The sequence below is a fragment of the Urtica dioica genome, chromosome 2, assembly GCF_054948205.1.
Source record: "Urtica dioica subsp. dioica isolate 48M chromosome 2, U.dioica_male_clone48M_v1_H2, whole genome shotgun sequence".
NCBI classification, from domain to species: Eukaryota; Viridiplantae; Streptophyta; class Magnoliopsida; order Rosales; family Urticaceae; genus Urtica; species Urtica dioica.
Genome location: NC_142757.1, coordinates 54,758,851 through 54,779,886, shown reverse-complemented (window position 1 = coordinate 54,779,886; position 21,036 = coordinate 54,758,851). Strand labels below are relative to the sequence as shown.

Sequence of the window (21,036 nt, the reverse complement as noted above, 5' to 3'; positions counted from 1 at the left end):
GAACTTTTTCCCCGGTGAAACTCATGGAAGTTTCATGTTTCAGGTTTGACAAAGACCACAGTTGTGCCTTACACGTAAGGCAAGGACGTCACCCGCAAGCAACGAGTGAGCTAATTGGAGAGGTTGTAAAGCACAAGTGTATTGATCCAACGACGGGTATGTGCAAACCGAAAGAGATAATGAGTTATATGCAAATGGATTACGGTGTTTCCATGACTTACAAAAAAGCTTGGCTGTCCAGAGAGAAGGCACTAAAGTCCCTCTACGGTAGTTCAGCAGATTCGTACGCATTCTTACCTAAGTTAAGGTACATGATCGAGACTAAGAATCCCGGTTCTTTTTTTGACCTAGTCACTGGTGCGGGCGGCGTATTTGTCAGTTTTTTCATGGCACTCGGCCCTTGGAGAAGTGGTTGGGAGTACCTTAGACCTGTGATTATCGTTGATGGTACCCATTTGAAGAACTATTATAAAGGAACGTTGTACACAGCGTGTGGGATGGATGGAAACAAGCAAATATTTCCGTTAGCCTATTGTGTTGGTCCTTCAGAATCTAACGAGGCGTGGAGTTACTTCTTTGCCAAATTGAAGGACGCATATGGGGAACGGGAGAATCAAGTATTTGTATCTGACAGACACGCTGGCATAATCAATGGCGTGAGGACGGTATTTCCGAATTGTTATCATGGTTTTTGCATGTTCCATCTACACGGTAATTTGAAGAGTGCTTTTAAGGGGATTACGAAGGATGTGAAGTGGAAATTTTACGGTGCCGCAAAGGCATACACGATGAGTGAATGGGAAAGTTACATGGTCATGTTGGACGCTGAAAATCCGGAAATACGTCGATACTTGACAAATGATGTCGGGAACCATAGGTGGGCACGTTGTATGTTCACGGAGAAAAGGTACGGTATCATGACGAACAACAACGCGGAAGCATTGAATGCATTGAACGTAAAAGTGAGACAGTTTCCAGTTGCAAAGTTGATGGATTGGCTAAGAGAGAGGAGTATGAACATGTTCCTGTCATCGATGGCAGGCGCATGATTTTAGATGATAGAACATGTTCCTGTCATCGATGGCAGGCGCATGATTTTATTTGTCCACACGCAATCGCGGCTTGCCGAGTTCGCAACCGTCCAGTTGAGAGCTTTATTTCGAAGGTATATACGACATAGTATTTGCGGGCAACCTACGCGGCTGTACATCATCCTCATGGCGACATTTCGAGTTGGGATATTCCCCCTGAGGTGGAGAATATCCGCGTTATTGCGCCTCAGCACCAGGCACGTGCCGCCGGTAGGCCAAAAAAGCGAAGAATACCCTCTCAAGGAGAGGATGTTATTAGGCGCAAGTGTGCGCGTTGCGGGGAAATTGGTCACAATCGTCAAACTTGTAATAGTGCAACTCCATTGACCTAACCTCCTTTGTCAACATTTTTTTGTTGATTTCAAAGAATTGTCTACTTTGTTTGTGATTTCATATATTATATTATCGTGTACTTTGTTTTGTTTGTAATATCAGATATTATTGTGCGTTCATTCTTGTTTGGTTTTGTGATTTCAGATGTCAACAATGTTGATACTCGGATGTCAACAATGTTGATACTCGGATGTCAACAATGTTGATACATAGATGTCAGCAATGTTGCCATATCATGTCAACAATGTTGATACTCGGATGTCAACAATGTTGATACTCGGATGTCAACAATGTTGATACATAGATGTCAACAATGTTGATACATAGATGTCAACAATGTTGATACATAGATGTCAACATTGTTGACATATCTATGTACACAATATTATAATAAAGTACATATATAATGAAACTGAGATTAAGTTAAGGTTTTACATACCATAATCATTCAAGTACCATACTTTTTACAAAACGCTGAGGTTAAGTCATAGTTTTACATACCATAACCATTAATGTACCATAATTTTAATAAAAACTGATAATAAATAAATAAGAGTTTTAAGAGTTTATGAATCAATTTAGCTCATTCATCATTGTCGTTGTCCGATTGGGCCTCTCTTGCAATTTTCACCGCCCCGTGTCGGTAGAGGTCGATGGTGTACTTTTGTCGGTACATGGTGATGTCCTCTTGTTTGATTGCTGACACGTCAAACCCATGAGTCATAAACTCAATGGCTTTCACGACAAACATGCCACAATCGCCGCTGTTTCACAAAAATAAGGTATTAGACAATTAAATTTTTGTAATATTAAACATGTACCTATGTACGTACCCATTTCCCTGTTGTGGCATGTTGGCAGCAGTTCCGACTTTGAACTTGGCTGAAATTGGTGTCTTCAATACCCAATCTATCAAATGCATGAAGAAAACAAAGAGCTAATGGGATGAATTCAGCCAGTTTTTGCACGTGGGCCGTCACCATTTTCCTATGGTATTTGTTTTCGGACATTGAATCGTATATTGTAATAGACCGCTCCCGAATGTTCACAAGTAGAAGGAGCCAGTGCGACCTATCAGCGTGACAAACAGGCACGTATACGACATCAACGTCAACCCACGGCCATGAGTGCTTCAAGGATTTGTTTGTGGCAGTTATGTAGTCCACAATACGGGACTGATTTGCCCAATCAAATTCATCCTTGTTCTCACACTTTAGCCACGATTCATATCCTTGGATACAGTAGTTGTGAAAGAAGACGTTCATTATTGTGAACGAATCTTTTAGTTGACCCAACCTCCGCTTCTTCCTAAGGTAGTATGATATAACATCGACATGCTGCAATTACAATGAATAGACATGTAAGCATGATACATTGTTGACATCAGATAACAACATTGTAGACATCTGATGTCAACAATGTAGACACCAGATGTCAACATTGTAGACATCAGATGTCTACAATGTAGACATATCATGTCAACAACGTAGACATCTGATGTCTACATTGTTGACATCAGATGTCTACATTGTTGACATCATATCATGTCAACAACGTAGACATCTGATGTCTACATTGTTGACATCGGATGTCTACATTGTAGACATCAGATGTCAACATTGTAGACATATGATGTCAACATTGTTGATAGCAGATGTCAACATCTGATGTTAGGGATCAAAAAATCATACAAATAAACTGATAGAGAAAGGATTTACCTGATCGGAGAGCCACTCCTCGGGCGTCCACATCGTGTAGAAAAAGGATTTTGATCGCACTTCAAGTTCCGTGAAATTCCACCGCCACGGCATTTTGTCTTCCTTTTTCGAGTACCAACGGCCTTCTTCGTCCTTACTACTCCTCACTCCAATCTTGAGCCATGTCTCCATTATAAGGACGTCTGCAAGAGAAGTTGGATCTAAAGGAGGAGACAGCGGAATCTTTTGTACCCGATCGACACCTTTTACCAACTTCATAAATGGCCTTGGGACTTGAGTTGGAGTGTATTTTTCTGGAGGTCGAATGACTCTTGTCGGTCGCTTCGGTGAATCTTCTATGTTTATTGGCACCAGCTGCCAAGAGTCCCGATTTTCCTTGTCCCGAGCATCGTTGATCTCGACCTCCATCTCCGGTAGTGTTTTTCCATCAGGAACCGAGCCAACCCATATTAGTTGACTGTCATCATACATCTCATCCTCGTACTGTTCAGCATCCAACTGCAACATGCGGGCTTTAGACTGTGATTCAGTCAATTCTTCTTGACTGTCTTCTATTTGGCTGTCCTCTTGAACAGGGCCTATAAAAAGGAGTCCAGACATTACGTTAAACATATTTCAAAAAATACCATACATGTCAACAATTGTCAACATTGTAGACATGAGATGTCAACAATGTTGACATGAGATGTCAACAATGTTGACATGAGATGTCAACAATGTTGACATGAGATGTCAGTACATCTCATGTCAACAATGTTGACATATCATGTCACTGATATCTCATGTCAACAATGTTGACATATCATGTCAACATTGTTGACATCTCATGTTAACAACATTAGAAATCTATTACCTTCTTCGGCTTGTGTCTTCCCCTCCCCTTCCATCTGTTCTGAATCGTATATTGTAATAATATTACCTTCTTCGGCTTGTATCTTCCTCTCCTTGTGCATCTGTTCTGAATCGTCGTTGTCTCTCTTCTCTTCATCTTGCTTCTCTTCATCTCCCTTTTCATCATCTCCATTCTCGTCGTCATCTTTTTTCTCTTCATCTTTCTTTTCTTCTTCATCTTCTTCGTCTTCTTCTTCTTCTTCGTCTTCTTGTGGCGGCACAGGCTCTTCTTCAACTTCTCGAGGCAAAGCCTCAACTTGACTGTCTTCTTGTCGATCCACCGGCTCGACAATCTTGCGGGACAATTCCATAAACTGTTTATTCATACTTGTCTTGAATGATTTGAATTCATGTTTCATGTCAATCTTAAACAAGCTCCATTCTCCTTTCAAGTGGTTGACCGTGTCTTCGACACTCTTCAACCGAGCCTGTGAAAAATTAAAGATGCGACAATTTGACAAGCCAAATGGTCAATGTTTTGTTATCTACATGTTAAAGATTAGTCCATATTACCTCGGAGTCGGTGCTTGGAACTGCAAAAGCAGTTTCGGATGGGAGGAATGTGTCCCCTTCAGGTTCAATCCGAGCCTGTAATATCAACAATAAATCTCAACAATTTATCAATAACGTCAACAATATATCTATTGTTTCTCTTGTTTACATCGTCTGTATGTCAACAATGTTGACATGAGATGTCTACAATGTTGACATGAGATGTCAACAATGTTGACGTCTGTATGTCTACAATGTTGACGTCTGTATGTCAACAATGTTGACTTGATATGTCTACAATGTTGACATCAGATGTCAACAATGTTGACATTCAGACGTCAACATTGTTGATATCTCATGTCAACATTGTTGACATACAGACGTCAACATTGTAGACATCTCATGTCAACATCTCTTTCAACGAATCTCAACGAAGACAGAAAGTAATTACCTCTGCTTTGCCTTTCTGGTTTTTCTTCTTCTTCTTTTCATCTAACTTAAAAATAGTTTTGGATGGGCGGGACGTGTCTCCAGCAGATTCAACCCGAGCCTGTAATATCAACATCTGATGTCAACATCTCTTTCAACAAATCTCAATGAAGAAAAAAGAAAGAATTAAAATATTTACTTACAGCTTTGCCTTTTTGGTTTTCTTTCTTCTTCTTCTTCTTCTTCTCATCTGACTTAAAAAAGTGATCCTCACCGATGGTGTTGAACGCTAACTCCTCCGATTGAAAATCGATGTTTTGGAAAGTGTTTTCCAACACATGAGTCGTCACCGATTTCCAGCGTCGCATCAGTGGAATAGCTGTTTCTGACACTTTGTCACACACCGCGAGTGACGTGAACACAGGCATCGTCTCGAATGCCCAAATCTGTAGTGGATACAGAAATGAGGGAAGGTTGATCTTCCCTTTTGAGTCGGACTTCCCGCCAACGTTCTTCACGTATTTGACGGCGCTTTCGTGAAAGAATTTCCAAACCACGTTACCCCACGGATATTTGTTAAACTGGTTTAAGTCCTCGACCAGCTTAACGTACGACAAATCAGGAATGTTGGTGTGGCTAGGTGCACCGAGGAGAACGTTGCACAGGAAGTGAAGGATTAAGAACTTCACCCGCCTCTCGGGATTGTCCCACCCTTTGCTCTCCTTCAGTTTAGAAGTCAGCACTCCCCGTGACTTCAGCGTGCCATTCTGAAAAATGTCCGAGTACAAACCACCGTCAGCAACTTCATTGTACTCGAGAGCTTCAAAGTTGTCGACGACGCAGAGACCAGTGATTTCCGCGAAGTGCTTTATCGTGAAAGCACGTGGTTGTCCGGCAACCTCAATAAATAGTGCATCTTCGCACTCCTCCTCGCCATCATACCTACCAACCCTCATTAGCAAGTGGTTGATAATCTTCGAAGAGCGGTTGATTTTTGGTAGTTGCAGAAACTGGCCAAAGCAGCAGTTGCTAAACAATGACCTCTCTTCTTCGTTCATATCTGCAGCTTCCTCGAATTTCTCGAGGGATCCAAAGAAACTGAAATTATGGTCAACAATGTTCCCTTCGGGAACAAATCTCGACCAACCCTGAAAATAAAGATTAACAGATAAGGAAATGATATGAGAATCAAGAAAAAAAAAACAAAATATTGTTGACATCTATGTCAACAATGTTGACATAAGATGTCAACATTGTAGACATATGTGTCTACAATGTAGACATCAGATGTCATTATTGTAGACATATGTGTCTACAATGTTGACATCCGATGTCAACATTGTTGACATCTATGTCTATAATGTTGACATCAGACATAGATGTCAACACTGAAGACACATGTGTATACAATGTTGACATTAGTCATAGATGTCAACATTGTAGACATAAGATGTCAACAATGTAGACATAGATGTCAACATTGTAGACATGAATGTCAACATTTTAGACATCATTGTCCACTGTTGATATGGAGATTTTAACAATGTTGACATATATGTCTACAATGTTGACATCGATGTCGACATTGTTGATATCTATTAAGAGACAAATAAAACAACAATACAGACCGATTCTCATGTTCAGAGACAAATATTCCAACAAGTATTCAGAGACAAAATCATCAACAAATATTCAGAGATGAACCGATTACCATGTTCAGAGACTAATATTCCGAAAAATCAAGAAAATTTCATCAACAACACTAACCTTTGAAGTTCCCATTCTTGTACGAGGTTTTTTGGGAACCAGTTCTTCCTCTTCCGTGTCGGACGAACTCGCCGTGATGTTCTTCCTCTTTGGGGGTTTCGCCGCCGCGATTTTCGTCCGGGGTTTGGGTTTGGGCGAAGTTGTTGTTTTCCGTTTCCGAGCCGGCATTGGACTTGCCGGCTCCTCCGGGACTTTAGTTACGATTGTCCGAGGACTCCGACGCGGGTGTGTCGGACGCGGGGGTGATGGATTTGAGTCCGCCATTTTTCTTCTCGATGTTAGGGGTTCGGGTGAGTAGTGATGGGAGAAGTTCGACGGTTAGAGACGAAATGGGTTTGTTTGAGACGGTTTCCCGGAGGTTACATGCAGTTACAGAGAGAGAGAGAGAGAGAGAGAGAGAGAGAGAGAGAGAGAGAGAGAGAGAGAGAGAGAGAAGTTCGACGGTTTTGACGTGAGAGAGGGAAAATGAGAAAAGTCTGAGTTTGAGATGAGAAATAGGAGAACAATTCGTAAGAAATGGGTTTTGACCGAGTCATTTAGGCTGATTAAACATAGATGCCATTTTGTAAAGAAAATAGATAGTGAAGGGCAAACTTGACTTTTTACTCTTGTCATGGTGGCATTTTGGGACAAATTAAGGTTTTAGTGGAATGTGGGAAAAAGTTATCAAAAGAGTGGCAAATAGAGCAATTTCTCAATATATATAGGGCAAACAGAACTCATCTCGCTGTAGTCCTAGTCCGAGTCCGACCATAATAATTAAGGGGGAAAAAAAAGAAGAAGTGAATGATTCTTGAATTTAACTAAATGAGATATATATGATCATGTGCATAGAACATCGAGCCAATTAATTATGGAGAGCAACAAAATGTGCACTGATTTTGACCATTTTACGAAAAAGTCAATTAATCCTCTAAAAAATTTGTTGTCATTGGACAGAAAGGATCGTGTAGGGTTGGCCTACAAGATGCGATAAGAGACTCCTTTACCAGACATTTGTCCCTGTACGATCTCGTGGCCTAGACTAACTATTCCTTGTTTTATTTTTATTTTTTTTATTTATGTGTGTCAATCTTATTTATTCATTTTGTGATCAAATTCATGTATCGGTCCCGAAAATCAAGTTTTATATTGAACGATTTAAGAAAATCAAGATTTTAAATAAGTAAAACGTTTAAAATACATTTTTTAATTTTTTTTTTGAAATTGCTAAAACAATAAATTCAAAAACTTCGAAATCACTAACAAAAAGTAAAATATTCGAAAGGATTAAAAAGATAAAAAAAAAAACCTTCAAAATCATTAGTGTCATAATGATATATTTTCAAATTTTTTACCTTCATTTTTATATCTTCGAAGGTTTTGCTTTTATTTTTTCTAATGATTTTCAAATTTTCAAATTGTTTCGAAGTTTTTTAAGAATGGTATTTTGGAAATTCCTATTTATAAGTTTTGTTTTACTAAGTGTTCAACAATGAATCTTGGTTTTCAAATGTGAGGTAATATTAACCTTGGTTTACAAGTTTTCCAACTAGTTTTAGGGAGCGTTGATATGACATGAGATTTCTCTAGTCAAGGAGTTACAAACTTTTAATAATTAAGTTTCATGTACTTATTTTCAATTAAATCTCGAATTTTAGTCCAAATAGAGTTTGTTTTTAATATTCTTCGATCTAGAAAATACATGAAAAAGTTGTTTAGAGTTAGACTAATCATGTTATAATATGAAAATAATAACATTGCGAGAAATGAAGTAATTAGAATATATTATTATTACCATCGCAAAAAAGAGAATTTTGAGTATATGTACGCATAAATGAAATTGATGCATTTTTTAGAATTGAATAGACCTATTTATACTAAGACAAATAAGTTTATTCGAGAAGAAATGTCTTTGAGCAATAGTCATTATTTCGCTAACTCGTAACATGTGTCTAGCTCGATTCGACTTTCACGTGAATGTTTGAATATTGGTTTAATGACTGAGCTTATAAGTCGTTCGCGAGATTAGCTCTCTTTGATTTCATTCTTGATCCGAAGTTAGTCGTGTCCTTAATGGGCACAAGCTTGATATGAGTTGGTGAAGCCCAAGCTCTAAGGCGAGTGAGCTATATTTCGACTATACTTGGTCTTCGAAGCTCAAGTTTCCTAAAAAGTCGTATTAGAGGACAAAGTCCTACATACCACGGAGCAAGTATCAAAATAATTAGAAGGCACAAATTAATTATAAATTTTAGGATAGAAAAAATTTAAACTTACAAAAAGAGTTAAAAATATGTTTTATTTTCATATAATACTTTAGAACGATTCTGTATTACATAGTTACTTAACCTTGTAATATGAATAGAAAAACAAAGACTATTAGAATAAATAATAATATGAAAGTACTAATTTTATTATAGAAACAAATAAAAACATACGGACTAAAATGTAAAAATAAAATTAAGTTGTGGAGCTTAGATGGCCTATGGATCCACCCAATATACTATACTACTATGATATGCTATACTATAAATAGCACTAATTCGTAGAAGAATAATATGTATTTTCAATTCTATTAAGGGTAGTAGCATGTGTGTGATACACTATAAATATATACATATAGAGGTCAAATAGTGATTAATATCCCTCCACATGACACTGATTACTAACAAGCAATATTGTGATCTGATTTTATTATTTTATTTTTCTAGAAATGAGTAAGTAGTACAAGTTGAGTTAGATTATAGTTATATACAAGATATATGATGTTCTTCTTGCATTTGAATTATATATTTATAGGTATTTCGATCTAGGTCTAGCTAAGTGGGAATCAAAAGGTGTTTTAAACATACATAATAATTAATGTGATTCGTTTTCTGTTTGTAACTTTGAAGATGAGCCAAGTATAACTAATTCATGCAAACACAAGATAATATAAAATATAGATATGTTGGAATTATATATGATATGATATGTAAAAGTAAGTGTGTGTGTGTGTGAGTGTGTGAGTGTGTGTGTGTGTGTGTGTGTGTGAGAGAGAGAGAGAGAGGTTAAACTTATATATATATAGTGGTATGATTGCAATCCGACATTTGAATAGTTGAGCAGTGCAACAATTCAATCAAAATGACTAGTCGTCTCACAAACTTGTTAAGATATAATCGAATGCCCAAAGTCCTTGACAACCACATATACACATTTTAGATGATGATATGATTATTTCATATATATCAAACCATGCACATCAAATAAGATATTGACATCTCATTTTGTCCAACGGGACCCACGTACCACCTCAGCATTGGCTCATGATATTAAGACTAACGCCACTTTCATTGCCCTAGAAAACTAGTCATTTTTTCATTAATTTTTTTTTTTTTTTATCTATGCATATATCTCATAATTCTACACAAAAGAGGCATTGCTTTTGTTTTGCTTTTGCCTTATTTGTTTTGTGTGTATGTTAAAGTCATTGTTTCTGTTTCCTGTTTAATTATTTGTATGTATATGTACTCTTTGCCTCGTAGAAATGAAAGATTATTCGTTTGAATTTGAGCATATGGGTGAAAATCCCTCTCTCTCTCTCTCTCTCTCTCAATTAGAAAAATATGGAGAGAAGACAAAACAGCAAAAGCAAATATAAAAAGAGAATATGATGATACATGGACTACTTTATGGAACACTATCATAAAGAAAAGATTGTGAATAAAATACAACACGAAAACCAGAAACTCGCAAACACTCTTGCAAGTAAAACCTTAAAGCAAGAGAAAAATAAAGCGAATAAAAAAAAAACTGTTACAAAAAGCTATATCTATAAATAGAAAAAACACACACATGAATTCATTGAAAATATATGACTGTATCTAAAAACTCCAAACCAAACAACCAAAAATAGCCTTTTTACTAATATTTTTAATTATTATTATATCCGACCTAAATAATATTTCACTAAACTTGACAAAAAAAAAGCTCGTTACTATACTTTTTCTTCCTCTGATGCTCTACAATCTACATGTTCTTACCTCATAATTTATGCGTCACTTCACCGATTCTTATCGAATCCCAAATTCTTTGTTTTACTTTGATCAAATCTACTTTTGGAGATTATATGGTCTGCAAAGTTATATAGTAGTGCCTTAGCCACGGCACACAATTTCATGCTACCAAACAAACCACGTTTTTGTGTCTCTTTCTTCTTATACTTTCTCTTTCTTCTTCATCCTTACTTCTACATGATTTTTTTTTATCTTTAATCGCCCTTTAATAGTAATGTTTTGGTTTGATCAACAAAAAGAATATTAATAGCTAACATGGTAATTCCATATAGTTCCATTTTTTTTTTCGTTGAGAAAAAAAAGAAGAAGATGAATTTCAATAGTAGCCCCACAAGCTCTCTCCTCCTCCGCCGCCACCGCCGTCTGAACTCACCGGCGAGTAATACTCATCGGAGAGCGGCGGAGACTCGACCATCCGCGGCGGAGAGAGAAGCATTCCCTCGGCCATCTCCGCGAGCAAGCTCGGCATTGCGAATATCGCCTCCTCATCCAAAAACTCTCCTCCGAACCCGCCGTCGAATAACTCCGAGGCCTCCGCGCTGGCCCTCCGATCCTCCTCCTCCGCCGGCGCCGCGAGCTCGGCCCTCTTCCCGGCGGCGGCAGCGGCGGCGGCGGCGCGTATGTCGCCGGAGGTCGCCGTGGCGGGGACGGGGTAGGTCCCGGCGGAGGCGGGGAAGTTGAGGATCGCTTCGCGGCCCTTTAGGGCTAGGGCTGCCACGTCATAGGCCGCGGCGGCCATCTCGGGCGCCGGGTAAGTCCCGAGCCATATCCGAGTCGTCTTTTTGGGCTCTCGGATCTCCGACACCCATTTTCCGCTCCGGCACCGGATTCCCTTAAACCTAGAGTGCTTCCCGGAGATAGTTGACCCCATGTTGCTTGATGAGGTATTACTATTAGTAGCGATATTATTACTACTATTACTAGCTTCACTAGTGTGATAAAATGTGAGAGAAGTATTATTATAATGTTTGTGGTGTAAATTTAATTGTTGTTGAATAATGGGAAGAGAAGAAGAGGAAGAAGAAGAAGAAGGTTGGTCAATATTTATTAGGTTTGGTTGGTCTTTTGATGTTTGGACGTTATAAGGATTGTTTTGGTCAGCCATGGAAAGAACTCATAATAAAATAGGGTGAGAGAATAAGGGTTATTAGGAATAGTATTGGTTTAGAGATTTTGAGGACCCATATAAGGCAAGTATTCGTATATATATGCATAAAGATTACAGGCTTTTTTTTGAATGGAAAAGTATAGACATTATAATGCGTGGGGATTTCGCGGTTGATACCGCATATATCAAAAAGGGGATTGACAAAATAGATGAAAAATATTTATATTACTCAATATTGTGGTATAGCAATATAAATGTATATATGCAAACACACACTATGGTGCAATTGGGAATGTACTGTTTAGGTTTTTGGACATATGTTAATGTTCATAGTGGGAGAGCATGATATTTCGGAAAGTGGGATAACTATTATAATACAACTACCTAAACATATAAACATAGGAGAGTTCAATTGTCAAAAAAAATCTTTATAGGTAAATTTTAAAATAAAATTTTAAAAGGACCAAAAATTAAATTTAAGATAAAACTTTATCTTTATTATAGCTACTACGATTAACAAACAAAAAATGTTACAAAAAAAAATATATTGGAAAAGACTAAAAGGCAAAAAAATTAAAAAGTTATGGGACCATGGATGTATTTCGGCCGCTACATGTGCTATAAGTGTCTTAAAATCATGTGAGATAGAATAGCAATAATACCAAACTAAAGTGTATGGTCATGAGTGTGACTAAATGAGGTTGATATTTTGAGAGCGAAGGCACAATATTACAGAACGAAAAATAACACACGCATATATGCAGTATATTAGCTATCAGCCTTTGCTAGCTCTAGCTGTATAGCCTAAAGAGACCTCAACTTTGGACGTTTTTAATGCGTTTTCATTTAATCCAACTTGTGTTGTGTGTCTCTCGTGTAACGCGTCGTGTTTTTTTTTTTTTTTAATCGTTTTTTCCAATATACGGAAATTGTGCTTTTTTGTGCATTTATTGCCATGCAAACCTAGGATTTGAATGACGACCAGAAGTACTGTCTATATTTTAATCATCATACAGTACTAGATAATTAAAAAAAATGTATATATAGATATAGTACTAGCCAAATGACATGTTAGTAATCTGGGGGGTCAAGTTATATAGACAAACACAAACATACGTTAAATATTACGAGAAATTTAGTAGAGAATAATTGCATATAATTTTAAGAAAAAATAGTTATTTCAAACTAATTTTCCATTCTATTCAAGATTTTGAATTTTCAGTTCTTTAACAAAAGGGTGTTCTAGTTAAGAAATAAAAATGAAACCTGCGTTTTGCAAAGTAACAACATTTGATATATGTTTCAAATATAACCATTAACCGAAACAAACGTGATAAATTTAAGAGATTACCCTTATTAACTACCAATAAAATAAATAAATAAAAAACCAAATAAACCGCATATTTGACTTCCACACATTTTAAAATCCAGCAGAATTTGAGGATAGCCAATCATACACGGAAAAAATAAACTAGCTGAAAATAATAAGAAATTTATAACTTATTATCCAATTCCAAATATCACGTTTTGGATATAGCCAATTGGAAACTTTTAGGAAAATAGTCAAACAGATGAGATGACACTTGAATAACTCAGCCAAATTTCATATTTTGTCCTTCAAGCCGTTTTTTTTTTCTACAGTAATTCATCACTTTCTCTCTCATACAGTTTTTTTCCATCATCAAAACTTCAAAAATCCATATATTCCTCATATAAACTCGAAATTGAGTGACTTTGATTTTTTTCATCATCAAAACTTCAAAAATCCATATCTTCCTCATATAAACTCGAAATTGAGTGATTCCAAATCCTACGGATTCGTAGCGAGGAGAGCTTCAAAAATAGACCCATTGTTTTGGATGAAAAATCCTATCTACTACCAAAGAATTCTGCCGGAGTTCACTATTGGTACATTAATTGTCAAAATTTTAAATTATTTACATTTTTTTGTTAATTATAAAATGTTTAATATAAGGATATATAAGTCAAATATAATTGTCATTGGCTATTTTCCTAAAAGTTTGCAAACGTTGGCTACATTCCAATTTTATAGTTTAGTTAATTTAGCTACAAATCTACAACGTCCAAATAATAACCTATTCAAAACTTTAAGTCCTTAATTTAGAAGGTTAATATTATTAGAATAATAAGGGTATTTTGGTCGAAGTCTCTTTTGCTTACACTATTTGTTTACTTCTCTTGTAATACTTCAGATACTTTTGCACATATGAAAACCTAGCCTCCTTTTGTCTCTCCCTCTCCCAAATTTCTCTTCCTCTTCTCTTTACAAATTCTACAATTATTGGTTAATATATGTTAACAGCACTATATAAAAGTACATATTGGTTAATATTGCGGAGGACAAAATCGGAATACAAAATCTGAATCAATTGTCACATCATCATAAGAGCAACTCCAACCCATTTTATATATTTGGTGTTGAAATCACACAACTTTTGTGTTGATTTAGTACCAATTTTTTTTTCAACTCCAACCACAACACCAAATTTCACACTAAAAATACTATTCACTATTATTGTATTATTAAAATTATACTATCTCTTTACCAATATTTAACAAAAACTAAAATAAAAAAAAAATTGAAATAAAAATTACAGTACTAAAAAAAATATTACATTTAAATAATTCAACATAAAAAAACATACATTTGAAAGATAGATTACATTGTACTAATTATCGGAATTGGTATATTCGTTCCACAAGTGCTCAATTAATGCATTTCGAAGTTGGATACTATATTCGACCCAAATATGCATGAATTTCTAGTAAAAGAAAAAGAAAAAAATTATGCAAAAAAGAGCACAGTCGAACCAATAAACAACAAGGAGAAGGTTCCCAATATCATGGATCTCAATATCGAGCATCTAATTATCAACGAGATCAAGCTCAGGGAGATCAAGCTCAGAGAGATCAAACTCAAGGAGATCAAGATCAAGATTTTACTCAGTATTATAATTATCTTGACGGAACTGGAAATAATTTTTCCGGTTATTAAATTGTGTTTTAAGTATTTACTATGTCTTTTAAATTATGTTATTGTTTTTAGTTTTTATTTTATTTTGTGTGTTTAATTTAAACTTTGTAATCTATGTTTAATTTTTTTATGTTTTACTTGAAGTTTATTTTAACGTGTTTTTTGTTCAATTTTTTAGTTTTGGTGTTTTATACATATTTATAGGGTTAATATATACATACATATATATATATATATAAATAATTAATGTTTAATGTGTTATTAAAAGGATTAAAAAAAAAGGTTTACTGTGTGATACAGTGCCACTGCAAATACAGCGTGACACTGTATCACACTATATTTGCTGATGCAAATAGAGTGATGTTGGAGCATATCACACGGCATATTTGGTTGGATGCCGTGTGATAGGAGATGCTCTAAATGACCATTCTATAAAAAAAATCTTGAAACATTGACTAGTTTGCAATCTCAACACTTCAAATGATTTATTCGGTGTTTCCTTAACAAAATAATTAAAATTAGACATTTTCTAAATTATTTTTTTACGATGTCTTTAAATTTTTTGACACTGTATATATAGTTTATTGATCTTTGTATATATTGTCAGGGTAGAAATATGCTGACACATCTATTACCTGCATATTTAAATAAATTTTTATTTGTTTCGTTAATTTTAGATAAATTTTGACTATTTTACAAGTTTATATATTTTAATAGCCATATTAAGCTTGAAGATCTTAATTTTAACAACTTAAATTCTGCATTTTATAATAAATGAGACACTTGAGTGTGGTAGTATATATATTTAAATTTGAATCTGATATTTTTTTCAATTTAACATTAATTTGATGTAAACATTGCAAAACTTTATTTACTTTATAAAATCATAAATTTTTAAAGTTCACATTATATAATGTTAGAGTGGCCTATGATATTCTCATAATTAGGACTATCTCACATATAGATATTACGAAACTACTTTTACTCGGAAAGTTTGACCACACTTTTTCTATATTTCCAATTTTGTGAGTGACTACTTAATATCTGATATTCATTTATAGTGTTTTTTTTTTTTTTTTGGTTATAGCCACTTGTAGATTTTGTGTCTACACTAGAAATTAAATTTTCTGGTTCTGACTTCTATTTTTTTCATCTCCCCTTTGACGGCCGACTTACCATATGATAGTCAAAGCTTTCCTTCATTTTGACAACCACTCTTCGAATTTACCCACCAAAGTTTGTTGTGCTGTCATATCCTAAGAAGAGGGGAGGTTTTGATATTTTGTTTTGCGGGTAAGTTATAATTTAATCGATTTCAATTTACAAAATATTAATTTTAATATTGCACAAAATATTATAATCAAAAGATTAGAACAAGGTGATTTTTATAGACAATGATAGGGCATAAGCGATCTCGTAAGTTGTTGATAGTTAGAATTGCGTTCTTCCCTCTTGACTTTTTTAGACTGATAAATTTTCTGCGATGAAAAGAAAACTAGCATAGCGAGTTAAATTATAAGTGAGTTAAACAATGACAACTCTTAAAATTTTGCTTTATATAAACCCGCCATCATAATATATATAATAACATTTTACCTTTTAACTACTTAATCTCTATTATTTCATTAAGACCACTATTTTATAAACTAGCCCGCTTGGTGGGAGGGGGTTTTCAAATTGTGATGCCAAATCTTTAGAAAAGATGTGGTTTTAATATCTATCATATATGGTTACCTAATATTAATGGTTTTTATAAACCAACAGTTCATTCTAAAACTATTTTTCTCTAATCTTGTATGGTCTAATTTTTTAAACTATCTAAAACGGTCCAACCAATTTAAGGCATGTGGGCTTGGTTTTAGATGGAACCCCACACCTTTAAGATGGTATCAGAGCGGGGCCCATTCTCGGTAGTGGGCTACCTGATCGGGCCTATACTTCACGCTTCCAGTGCCCGTGCCAATGTGTGTTTGTGCCTGTGCGCGTGAGAGGTTGTATCAAGGATAGTCCCACATCGACTGGGTATTACGATCATGGGCTCTTTATAACGCTTGTGGGTTACTCCTCTAATTACCAAGCTTGGTTTTAGATGGAACTCCACACCTTTAAGATGGTATCAGAGCGGGGCCCATTCTCGGTTGTGGGCTACCTGATCGGGCCTATACTTCACGCTTCCAGTGCCTGTGCCAATGTGTGCCTGTGCCTGTGCGCGTGAGGGTGTGTATCAAGGATAGTAACGACTAGGTATTACGATCCTTAGCTCTTTATAAGGCTTGTGGGTTACTACTCTAATTGCCAAGCTTGGTTTTAGATGGAACCCCACACCTTTAAGAATATTAAAATTGCGCTTTAGATTTGACCAGTCTCGTCCAAATATTTATAACTTTAAATTTATATTATTAGTTTAGGACATCTAAACTTAATAATTTGAGTTGAACATATTAACGATAGATTATTTATGTTAATTCTTGATATATTTAAACTCTTATTTTATTTAATAATTTGTATAAATAAAATTCAAATGAACCAAACAGGTCTAAAATGGGGTTGTGTGATCCAGTTTGGTTTTTTTACCTATTTGGTGTAAAATTCCTGTTTTTGATTTTGTTTGATATTTTTTCTTTGGTTGTTTTTCATGTTGTTGTAAAGAATTTTAGGTTTTGTATTTTCCTTAAAAAAAACTAAGGAAAATAAAGTAATTGATCATATTTAATGAGCCAAAACTCATCCGGGACAAATGGTATTGGCTTAATGGTAGCCGTCCATCCATCCGCGTGTAAGCGGCTTAATGGCTACCATTAAGCCATTAAATGCGGTAGTGACTACCATTAAGCCAATGTCAGCGGAACGGTACCGATTCACATTTGCCAGTGGTCCCAAATTGTACCGTTATGCAGTATTCTATTGATTTGTAACGTTAAAAAATTGTAAGAATGAATTTCAGCCATTGAAAATTTAATTTAATTTAATTTTTTTATTTCTTAACGGCTTAATGGTAGCCGTTAAGCACTTCCGTTAGCTACCGCTACCGTTAAGTTAACGGTAGCAATTAATGGCTTAACGGTAGTACCGCTACCATTAAGCCGGTGGTAAAGCCTTAACGGCTAAATGGTAGCCAATGGTGACCGTTTGTACACCATGAGCCAAAACTAAGATTTTAAATTTATTATTACTTTTTAATATTTTATATTTGTCAACAGTCAAAGGTATTATATGTTGGCCATATATATATGGCGTGGCTATGAAATGTGAGTATTAATATGGCCAGCGGTGACTACTGTACTGCATGGCTCTAAAAGTCAAAACTCTCGGACTTATTGCCTCTCCGACATGGCGTTTATACATCAACGAGTCACTTTCTCTGTTTGAATATTTTCATGCAATAAAATACCTCTGAGCTTCTGATACTTTTGTGCTACACGTTTGAAAACAGTATAGCAATTTGCTGGGCCTTAATCATGTTAGGGAAAAAAAAATCGGAGTATAAAGAGGTCAACATAATGAGTTCGACAAATTAAGAAATTGACTGTAAAAGGCCTCAAAGGTGATCTCGAATTGCAATTAAGTCTCTTTTTTTTTTTTTTTTTTTTTTAAATTGAAGCTCCTTTATATAGAAAATCTCTATTTACAAGTAAATGATTATTTATAAAAAGAATTTAAACTCAAACGAAGCGTATTCGATCAAATTAAAAATATCTGAATTTTCATCCGAGATTTTAAATGTTGGCGATGGTACTATAGAAGGAATCAATTATTTGGAAAATGAAGATGCAACATGGATAAAAATACCTGAGAAATATTTATTACATTATGATTCAGATCCAATAAAAAAAAATTCAAATACAATATACATTTTCTTTCTAATTTTAATAATATCAAATATTTAAAACAACGTACAATTGTAGCCCCAAGAAATAAAACCATTGATAAAATAAATCAATACATTTTATCATTACTTCCCACCGATTCCAAAACTTACTATAGTTGTGACACAATTTCACCGTCACATGGAAAAGTGGACGAACTAAATCTTTTATATCCCGATGAATTTTTTAATACACTCAATTTCAATGGATTACCACCATATGAATTAACTCTAGAAAAAGGCACAGCTATCATGTTATTAAGAAATTTAATTCAATATCTGGGACTATGTAACGGAACCAGACTACTAATCACACAATTGACAAACAAAATAATTGAAGGACAAATAATCAATTCTAATATTATAAATGAAAAAGTCTATATTCCTAGAATACAGATGACAGTTAATGAATCGAAATGACCTTTTATTTTAAAAAGAAGACAATTTTCAGTCCAAATTTCATATGTCATGACAATAAATAAAAGTCAATGACAATCTCTTGATAAAATTAGTTTGTATATAGATAATGAAATCTTTACCTACGGTCAATTATACGTAGCTTTGTCGAGAGTTAATGGATTATTTATATTAGTTCATGAATCCATTAATAAATATCCAAATCATGTAAAAAAAAATATTGTGTATAAAGAGATTCTCAATACTAGCAAATAATTAAAGAGACATCACACCTATGTAATTTCGTATTCATACCTACATGTTCCATTTATTTGAGTGGACACATAATAGCTATACCAATAAAAAAATACCATATATTCATGTACAATATGATTAGCACCAGTTTTACTCTAGTTAGCAGGTCAGCAAAGAGTAGCTGGATTACAAAACATGGTCATATCTTCTTTTTTTTTTTTCAAATGACAGGTAAAATAATTTTTTAGTCTAAAAGATAAATTCTTAAAATAATTATGGTCAAATATCGCATCGTACATTTTTTTTCCTTCCTTTTCTCATTTCACAGCAGCATTAATGCTGTCATCCATTGCAGTGCAATGAACATTAAGATATCATGCTAGATCAACTTCTTTTACAAGTAATACTATATATGAATATCGTTTTTATAAGTGACTACTACTTTTATTTATATATAATAGTAATGTGAGTTCGAAATATTTGTTCATAGATATAATTAAGACTCTAATAAACATCATCTAAATTATGTTTGTTATTGAATTTGGAAACAAAGTTTTTAGTTACATACTATAAATAAGTTTATATTACTATTTTTGTTGATTTTGAATTGTCTTCTTTTACAGAGGTGATAACTTACAAAATTTCGTTGTTGGAGATACTAGCGACATAATTCGATGAAGATACCTTGATATCTTTTGTTCTTTTTATTATGCTTGATTTTTCGTATCAAATACGAAATTGTTATGTTTAGATGTCATAAATTGTTACTGTTAGATGTTCATCAGTATGTTCAACACAAATATATCTCTCTCTAACCAATTAAAAAAAATCATTTTTTTGTTCACGCTGAAGGTCTTATGTGAATAAATAATTATTGTGAAGGTAAGTTCTTTTATATTCAGCTTTCCGATGTGAAAGTTAGATAAAGTCTATATAAACATATATATGTTTGAGAAAATCAAGCTTAATTACTTTAAGAAATAAATTCCGTTTATTTTATTTATAGTTCAATACAAGCACAAATTATTATAACATAAGAAAAAAATCACTTCAAAAGAATAAAAAATTATCGTCTCATTTATTAGACAAACACTAAATTTATATCCTAAGATATAAAAATTAACCCGTTGATAACGCGCAGGCAACTAACTAGTTTCATTTAATATCTGGACATATTCAACATAGATGGATCCTTTTGTCATTCCTAAGCCCAAATACTATTTAAGTCCAACAATCCAATATGATATAGAAACAAATTTCGTTTGTAATGAGACGTACTATATACATGCTATAGTTGACGATAAAGCTCTGTAAAAATTAATATCCTTGTTATCGCTTAAAAACAAAATTAATTAATTGTATACTATTTGATTCTCTGAGTGAGCAAAAAAGATAAAAGCAATGACACGTTTAGGAGAGAGAAATGTAAAACTAATCGGCTAATTTCACGTTTGGATAAAACTAGATTACATTCTTTCCGCGAAAACCCTCGGAACAAATTAACTATTTCCCCGTAATTATTTGTAACAACTTCGAAGGAAATTAATACACGTGCTAATGTATTTTATCCTTCTATCTCTCTATATAAACTCAACCCATAATTACAAACATTTTCCTAATCCTTCATCAACTTTTTTTTTTCTTTCGAAAAAAAAA

General features: G+C 34.5%; 1 protein-coding gene and 1 pseudogene across 1 annotated transcript; both read right to left on the bottom strand.

Moving 5' to 3' along the window:
- Window positions 1–2,007: 2,007 nt before the first annotated feature.
- LOC149405793 (uncharacterized) lies at window positions 2,008–7,003 on the bottom strand. Its single transcript, XM_089607877.1, has 9 exons — window positions 6,722–7,003; window positions 5,158–6,102; window positions 4,977–5,075; window positions 4,547–4,621; window positions 3,996–4,461; window positions 3,143–3,720; window positions 2,513–2,761; window positions 2,246–2,319; window positions 2,008–2,188 (listed from the first exon to the last, which is right to left on the bottom strand). Exons 1-9 carry the CDS (start codon window positions 6,983–6,985, stop codon window positions 2,008–2,010), a joined length of 2,931 nt encoding a protein of 976 aa, XP_089464003.1. The 5' UTR covers window positions 6,986–7,003.
- A 3,433-nt stretch (window positions 7,004–10,436) lies between these two features.
- Window positions 10,437–11,925, bottom strand: LOC149405792 (ethylene-responsive transcription factor ERF027 pseudogene; annotated as a pseudogene).
- Window positions 11,926–21,036: the final 9,111 nt, after the last annotated feature.

Excerpts from the sequence above, each read along its gene's own strand:
- LOC149405793 (XM_089607877.1), bottom strand. The coding sequence starts at position 6,985 with ATGGCGGACTCAAATCCATCACCCCCGCGTCCGACACACCCGCGTCGG. Across the intron at positions 4,622-4,976 it reads ACCAGAAAGGCAAAGCAGAG|GCTCGGATTGAACCTGAAGG; the intron begins GTAATTACTTTC and ends TTGATATTACAG. Across the intron at positions 2,189-2,245 it reads GGAAATGGGTACGTACATAG|CGGCGATTGTGGCATGTTTG; the intron begins GTACATGTTTAA and ends TTTGTGAAACAG.